Here is an 8624-nt window from a genome sequence, read left to right on the forward strand (position 1 = left end):
CTTGACCCCTGATGGCTACCATTCACATACTTTTTCTCAAATCATTGGCTTTCAGAGGTTCTTTGAAGAGGACTTTCCTCGCAACATAGAGACATTTAGAAGGTATTTCTGAAAGGTGATCTATAACTGGTTACCAAGGTATACTTTACTTTACCACATACTTTATGGTGTTCATGCATTAATAGAAATAAATACTTCACTGCCGTTTTAATATGTGTTTCTATAGACCAGCTAAGCTTTCCATCAGTTATTCAGGACACTTTGCACAGCAGCACATAGATGAAGTTTCTTATGTTTTTATAAGTGGGTTTATTTTTCACTTAGCGTTGTTATTATGAGACATTTTTAGCAACTTAGCTGGATGCACTTATATTACCAGAAGTGAAAAGTACAGGTTTTAAACCATAGAGAACCTTGCAGAAAATTTCTGCCGCATCTGTAAAGGTCACCTTGTATCGGGAAGAGAATTATAAACATTAAGTGAAAATGTCTGCTGCCATTACAATGTATTTAGTTTGTTGCAGCTGAATCATCATTAATTTGTTTGCAGGTGATGCAAAGCAATGGAAGAACTATAGAAAAGGGCGAGAACTCATCACAATCGCCCACATGATTCTGTACAATGTGCTATATTTGCAGTGTCCACGAACAGAGCGAAGAAAAGCTTTTTTTTTCTATAAAATGCATTCATACAAGGACACATTGAGAAATATTCAGTTACCGAGGAGCTGCAGAGTCATTTCAAACGCATTAAGCTACAATAACTAAATCTCTTCAGTTTGCAATATTTTAACTATCTATCTTTGATAATATTTTTTTTTCATACATGATAAAGCAAAGATCATCATGTGAAGTGCTCTTTTCTTAGGAACACATAACAATTGGTAAGTGATAATCGTTATTTCTTCTGAATAACAGTTCATACACACTTAGTAGCTCCACTTTTGTTGAGGGAAAAAAACATTCCCCTCTGGATGATCTATGTTCATTGCAAAAAATGTAATAGACTGTGTTGCAGATTCCCACCTGTATCTGCTCAGGAGAAAAACAATTGTGTCCTTTGGATACTGATTCTAAATGGCAGTGACAAATTCATTTTAATCAGCTGGTGCACTTTCGGTATATATATATAAAGGTGGGTGTATGGGAGTTTATCAAAAACCACCCCAAACCTGTGTAAATGGCAAAAATAATCAATAATAGTGACAATGAGAGTAGCTCATTATAGATCAGAATAAGTGAAAGAGAAATCAATAAAAAATTACCGTATTTAAGAGGGAAGTTTCAGGAAAAAAACTTTCCACAGCCCCCTGCGTATAACACGCAGGCACAGTTTACCCTCTATTTTCAGGGTAAAAATGTGAGTGTTATACGCCAATAAATACAGTAATTAATTTGAACCGCGCTCTCTATCTCAAGAAAATACTTTAACCGCTTGCTTACTGGGCACATATACCCCCCTCCTGCCCAGGTGAAATTTAAGCTTTCGGCACTGCGTCGCTTTAACTGACAATTGCGCAGTCGTGCGACGTGGCTCCTAAACAAAATGTACGTTCTTTTTTCCCCACAAATAGAGCTTTCTTTTGGTGGTATTAGATCACATCTGTGGTTTTTATTTTTTGCGCTATAAACAAAAAAAGAGTGACAATTTAAAAAAAAAAAAACAATATTTTTTACTTGTTGCTATAATAAATATCCCAATTTAAAAAAAAAAAAAAACATTTTTTTTCTCAGTTTAGGCCGATACGTATTCTTCTACATATTTTTGGTAAAAAAAAAAAAAAAACGCAATAAGCAATATGGCGGCGATCTGCGATTTTTATTGGGACTGTGACATTATGGCGGACACATCGGACACTTTTGACACATTTTTGGGACCATTAAGAAAGGGGGCACATTAGGAGCCCACTTGAGTGGGATTGTGGCCATCACGGGGTTAATATGGTATCAGGTGCTGGTTTATGGTTTGTAGTTAGTCTATGTTTGCAGGTAATTCCTAGGTACTGTTCCTTTAATTCTGGGATCATCAGCCAGCCAATGGGATGCGACGGAAGCTTCTGGGAGCCAGGAAAGGCTTTATAAGGACTGGCTGGGCTGGGAATCTCCCTCTTTTCCCTTGGCAGCAGCAGCTGAAGAACTTGGACTTCCTGGTTTAGCTGCCCCTCTCTCTAAAGGTATGGAGTCTCTCTTTAAGAAACTTTTAGAGAAGGCAGGCAGCGAAGGGGGGGAAGAATGGCTCAAACGCTGTTTAGCTATGGGGGACATTGTCCCTGAAGAACAGACAGCCGGAGTGGAGACAGGCGCTGGGTTTATGTTACCCACGGAGCAGCAGGGAGAGAGTGCGTCTGCAAGTGGGGAGCCCCCTGTCAGAGCGCGGAGGAGCCAGCCTCCTGAGCGTACAAGGGAATCCCTACCAACTGAAGAGGCGGAGCGGAGGCGCGGCATGGGCGAGGAGGAAGATGGCGGGGGCGTTCCAGCAAGTGTGCGCCGTTCAGGACGGCAGAAGAGGAATCTTTCACAGTCACCTGCGAGGGGAAAAGCCAGGGGAGGCAGAGCTGCGCAGCCCAGTGCAAGCGTGGGGAGGGGGCGCCCGCCCCCCCCACGTCCACCCATTCAGCAACAGGTCCCTCTGAGGGGACAGGAGCAGCAAGTCTTACCTGTCAGGCTGGAGCCTGCAGCGTCTATGCAGAGAGGAGAACCCGGTCCAGCCGTCAATGCACAGCCTCAAGCAGTGGGTGAGTGTGCTCAGTTACAGGCTCTGAATGTTATTGTAGATTCACTGTCCTCTTTGGTTAGAACACTGACCCCTGCTGGTACTGTGGCTGCAAGTCCTGTTTCACATTTAATGTTTAACCCCATACTTAACTCACATTCCTCCACTGCTCCAATACATCAACCCCTCAATGTGTCTATGGCCCAGGGGAGTATGGCGGGGGAGGGTAATCCCCCTGGGAGGGTCAGCGTGCCAGAGGCATGCATGAAAGAGGTAATGCCCTGCGAAATGTCTCCCCTGGGGTTTCACCTGAGCATGTCAGTGAAGGATAAAATTTGGAAAGGGGAATTTATGGACATTTTATCCCTGTTACCCTCCCAGAAAGACTTTATGGCTAAAATGGAAAAGAATGAGAAACATGATGACGACAGACGCAGACCCATACCTAGGTCATTCAATAACTGGTTGCAAGCATTTTGCATTTTTGCAGGTGTTATGACAGAAAAATACCCGGAACGCAGTAGTGGTCTGTTCCAGCATGTGGATCATATATTGGAGGCTTACAAGAGCTTTGGTGGACTCGGATGGTTTTATTATGACGAGTCATTTAGGCAAAAAGTGGCGGTCCACCCCTCGTTGCGTTGGGGTATGAAAGACGTGGGCCTGTGGCTAAATCTGTTGGCCCCTCAGAGGTCTGCCATGACAAAGCCAGCTGCGCTTCCCACTTCAGGCGCAGCTTTCAGGAAAGGGAGCTGTTTCGCGTTCAATGACAGCCAGTGCCGCTGGAATGCGGCTTGTAAATATAGACACGAGTGTTCATATTGCGCAGGGGCTCACCCTGCGGCCAAGTGTTTAAAGAAGTCGGCAAATGCTGCCAGTCAGAGTGCTAGGGATATTTTTCCAAAAAGCCTGCACGCCAGTGAGGCTGGAAAATATGCGCCCATGGCTGGAAATATATCCAGACCAGGTGACTGCGCAGTTCCTCAGTAGAGGTTTTGAGTTTGGTTTCCCCCTCCCTTCATTCTCAGGGGCCGGATGCACAGTAGTGGGCAATTTAAAATCGGCCAGTCAGTTTCCACAAATTGTGAGGGAAAAGGTTGAGAAAGAAATTGCAGAGGGTCGCATTGCAGGTCCTTTTGAGCACCCCCCCTTTGACGATTTCCGCATATCACCTCTAGGGGTGGTGCCCAAGAGGGAGCAGAATACGTATAGGATTATACACCATTTGTCCTTCCCTAAAGGCGATTCGCTCAACGACGAGATTGATGTGGAACTTTGCTCGGTTACGTATGCGACTTTTGAGGAGGCGATCGTTAAAATACGGCAGTGTGGTCCAGGTGCGTTACTGGCGAAAGCCGATATTAAATCGGCTTTTAGACTGTTGCCCATAGCCCCGGAGGCATTTAATTCTTTAGGTTTTTATTTTGACGGGGCCTATTTCTTTGATAGGTGTCTGCCCATGGGGTGTTCTGTATCATGCTCGTATTTTGAAGCGTTCTCGTCTTTCCTGCATTGGGTAGTTGGTTTTCGTTCAGGTAGTGGCAATATTGTCCACTACCTGGATGATTTTATGTTTATAGGACCACAGGATTCGGGGAGTTGTCAGGAGCTATTGCAGGCTTTTCAGGATATGGCGGCGCAGTTTGGCGTCCCGCTGGCGGAGGAGAAGACGTGTACACCGGTGACATCTCTGGAGTTCTTGGGCATATGTATAGACACGTGTAAGATGGAGTTTCGTTTGCCGGAGGCAAAATTGGTGAAATTAAATTCTTTGCTAGCCTCCTTTCTGGCAAGAAAGAAAGTGCGACTCAAGGAGATGCAGTCGCTGCTAGGCGTCCTGGCTTTTGCTGGCAGGATCATGCCCGTTGGATGGATTTTTTCGCGTCGTTTGTACCTAGCGATTGCTGGCTTAAAGTCCCCGTTTGCCCACGTCAGGCTGACGACGTCGATTAATGCAGATTTGATGGTCTGGGCACGTTTCCTGGAAACGTATAACGGCAGATCGTTTTTTCAGGAAGAATTTGTTGCGGCGCCAGATTTTAGGTTATTCACGGATGCGGCAGGGTCCAAGGGCTTTGCCGCGATATGGAGAACACACTGGTGCTGTGCAGCATGGCCAGAGTCTTGGGTGGTTCAGGAGGTCACAAGAAACATTGTCCTGTTAGAGTTGTTCCCGATTTTGGTGGCATTGACGTTGTGGGGAGCTCAGTTTGCAAACAAAAGGATTCTGGTGGAAACAGACAATAAAGGGGTCCTCTTTGCCATCAATTGCCTTTCGTCAAAGTCGTTGTTGGTGGTCAAGATTTTAAGACAGGTTGTTTTTCTTTGCTTACACTTTAATGTTTGGCTAAAAGCCAAGCACACACCGGGAGTGCAAAATAATCTTGCCGATGCGTTATCTCGGTTTCAGATGGACCGTTTTCGTCAGCTGCTTCCGGAGGCGGATGTGGAAGGAATGCGTTGCCCGGAATTTTTGTGGGACCTAATCTGGACATAGTTTCAAGAGCAATACAGGGCTCGGTGGCACCAAAGACGTGGTTGTGTTATGCTGCTTCTTGGAAGAGCTGGCTGTCCTTTGCAGAAGATTTAGGAGTTAGTGACGGCCGCCCGTCCGAGGGGTCATTATTAGCGTTTGTGGCTTCCCTTATGGAGCAAAGTTTGTCTTTTAGCCATATATCAAAAACCTTAGCAGGAATTTCCTTTTTTTGCCGACTGCGGGGTTTTGCGCCGTGCACAGCTTTCTTCTCAGTGAAACAGGCCTTGAAAGGGTATAAAAGGGTTAATTTTGTCCCGGATGACAGAAGGCCGATTTCACTAGACCTTTTGGGAAAGTTGTGCGAGATAGCGTCGTCCGTTTGTTTTTCGGTTTTCGAGTCAATACTTTTTAGAACGGCGTTCGTGCTTGCTTTTCATGGGGCTCTACGCATATCAGAGCTAATCCCTAAATCTAAACTGGGTGGGTCGGGTATTTTAGTCGACCACGTAACGGTAGATACCTCGGGAATTCAGTTATGGATAAGTCGTTCTAAGACCGACGCGTTGGGTAAAGGTGCGAGGATTCGGTTGGCAGCTCAGGGCGTTAAATCTGTCTGCCCCGTAGATGCGGTGACTCGTTTTTTGGTCGTCAGGCCCCCAGTTCCAGGGTTATTTTTGGTTCACCAGAATGGAGGGCCGCTTACCAAATATCAATTTGATGCGGTACTACACAAATGCCTGCTAAATTTGGGTTTGCAAAATATGAGGATATCCTCCCACTCATTTAGAATTGGCGCGGCATCAGAAGCGGCCCGGAGAGGGGTATGTGAGTCAGACATTAAAGACATGGGGAGGTGGAAATCAAATTGTTTTAAAGTTTACGTTCGTCCTAACCTGTTTATTTAAATTTCAGGTCAGCCCCGCACAATTTGGATTCTGGGACATTCCTACATTCACTGGGCGCATAAGAGAGCGGCCTTGCGTAGGTATTCAACGAATTTATCGCTTTGTCCGGAATCATTCCAGGTTTTTTGGAAAGGTGTGCGGGGACTTCAGTGGCACCAACTTTACTTTCACTTAAGTGGGCTTAGTCAGCGTTGGCCTAAGCCAGATGTATTATTAGTTCATGCAGGTGGGAACGATTTGGGCAAAGTAAGGACTTTGGATTTGCTATTTTTGATCCAAAGGGATCTGCAGCGGTTTTCACTAGCCTCTCCAGGCACTATTTTAATTTTCTCAGAAATCATTCCACGCTTCTCTTGGCTCTCCTCTCCGCAGAGGAGGGCCATGGAGAAGATGAGGAAGCGGATAAATCGGGCCATGTACAAGTTCATGCCACAAATTGGTGGTTTGTCTTACAGGCACGTTGATTTAGAGGGGGGCTTTACAGGGTTATACAGGCAGGATGGCGTCCACCTCTCGGACGTGGGTATCGATATTTTTAATTTGGGATTGCAGTATGGAATTGAGCAGGCCGCGGAGGTGGGGTGGGGCCGGGCATGATGCTCATACCTGGCTTGTGGGACGTGATATGTCAATTAATGATTTAAATACTGCTCGAGTTACAAAAACTGAGCAGTTGCACATATTTTGGTTTTGCTTGATTAATGGCAAATTTTTGATATTTGAAGTTATGAATTAAAATGATTTTGTTGAATTTAAAATGCTTTGTGTTTAAACCAATAAAGTTACCGCGGCCTTTATTCGCCAATGGTGGGTCAGTGTGTTTATTTACTATGGTGCCTGGAGTAAGGTTGTTGGGTAAAGAGTTTGGCCTACAGTCCCATAAGAAAGGGGGCACATTAGGAGCCCACTTGAGTGGGATTGTGGCCATCACGGGGTTAATATGGTATCAGGTGCTGGTTTATGGTTTGTAGTTAGTCTATGTTTGCAGGTAATTCCTAGGTACTGTTCCTTTAATTCTGGGATCATCAGCCAGCCAATGGGATGCGACGGAAGCTTCTGGGAGCCAGGAAAGGCTTTATAAGGACTGGCTGGGCTGGGAATCTCCCTCTTTTCCCTTGGCAGCAGCAGCTGAAAAACTCCCTCCCTCCTCCCCTGTCGCGGTAAATTTTATGTGGTAGGCGTCACCTTGGGAGTCCAAGGGGGACGTGATATGTCAATTAATGATTTAAATACTGCTCGAGTTACAAAAACTGAGCAGTTGCACATATTTTGGTTTTGCTTGATTAATGGCAAATTTTTGATATTTGAAGTTATGAATTAAAATGATTTTGTTGAATTTAAAATGCTTTGTGTTTAAACCAATAAAGTTACCGCGGCCTTTATTCGCCAATGGTGGGTCAGTGTGTTTATTTACTATGGTGCCTGGAGTAAGGTTGTTGGGTAAAGAGTTTGGCCTACAGTCCCATCACATTTATACAGTGATCAGTGCTATAAATATGCACTAATTGCTGTATTAATGTGACTGGCAGGGAAGGGGTTAACAATAGCGGGCGAGGAAGGGGTTAAATGTGTAGCCTAGTAAATGTTCTAACTGTAGGGGGAGGGGACTGACTGGGGGAGGTGACCGATCTGTGTCCCTATGTACAAGGGACACAGCATAGGTCTCCTCTCTCCCTGACAGGATGTGGATCTGTGTGTTACACACACAGATCCACGTCTTTGTCTGTGTAACCGCTAATCGCGGGTGCCTGGCGGACATCGCGGCCGCCAGGCACGCGCATCGGCATCTCAGTGATGTGGCGGGCATATATATACATACAGTCATGGCTGAAATTGTTGGCACCCCAGACATTTTTCCAGAAAATCAAGTATTTCTCACAGAAAAGTATTGCAGTAACACATGTTTTGCTATACACGTTTATTCTCTTTGTGTGTATTGGAACAAAACAAACAAAGGGAGGGGGAAAAAAGAAAATTGGACTTAATGTCACACAAAACTCCAAAAATGGGCTGGTCAAAATTCTTGGCACCCATAACTTAATATTTGGTTGCACACCCTTTGGAAAAAATAACTGAAATCAGTCGCTTCCTATGACTATCAATAAGCTTCTTACACCTCTCACCCGGAATTTTGGACCACTCTTCCTTTGCAAACTGCTCCAGGTCTCTCTTATTGGAAGGGCCTTTTCCCAACAGCAATTTTAACCACTTCCATACAGGGCACTTACGCACCTTCCCGCCCAAGCCAATTTTCAGCTTTCAGCACTGTCGCACTTTGAATGGCAATTGTGCGGTCATGCTACACTGTACCCAAACAAAATTGGCGTCCTTTTTCCCCCCACAAATAGAGCTTTCTTTTGGTGGTATTTGATCACCTCTGCGATTATTTTTTTTTGCGCAACAACTAAAAAAAGACTGAAAATGTTTTAAAAAAATTACGTTTTTATTTTTTTCTGTAATTTTTTTTGTAAATAAGTAAGTTTTCTCTTTCAATTACGGGCACTGATATGGCGGCACTGATGGACACAGA

The 8624-nt window shown here is 44.9% G+C and overlaps 1 protein-coding gene across 1 annotated transcript; it reads left to right on the forward strand.

Annotated features, from left to right (window-relative positions):
- The first annotated feature begins 1888 nt into the window (after positions 1 to 1888).
- On the forward strand, positions 1889 to 6706 carry LOC120931402. The gene is made up of 2 exons (XM_040342814.1): positions 1889 to 2735; positions 6102 to 6706. Exons 1-2 carry the CDS (start codon positions 2177 to 2179, stop codon positions 6689 to 6691), a joined length of 1149 nt encoding a protein of 382 aa, XP_040198748.1. The 5' UTR covers positions 1889 to 2176; the 3' UTR covers positions 6692 to 6706.
- The last annotated feature ends 1918 nt before the right edge of the window (positions 6707 to 8624 follow it).

Source organism: Rana temporaria, chromosome 1, assembly GCF_905171775.1.
Source record: "Rana temporaria chromosome 1, aRanTem1.1, whole genome shotgun sequence".
Taxonomy (NCBI): domain Eukaryota; kingdom Metazoa; phylum Chordata; class Amphibia; order Anura; family Ranidae; genus Rana; species Rana temporaria.

What these genes read in the sequence shown, in the direction of transcription:
- LOC120931402 (XM_040342814.1), top strand. Translation starts at nt 2,177, where the DNA reads ATGGAGTCTCTCTTTAAGAAACTTTTAGAGAAGGCAGGCAGCGAAGGG. An exon ending in TGCACAGCCTCAAGCAGTGG is followed by an intron (nt 2,736 to 6,101) that starts GTGAGTGTGCTC and finishes TTTAAATTTCAG; the next exon opens with GTCAGCCCCGCACAATTTGG.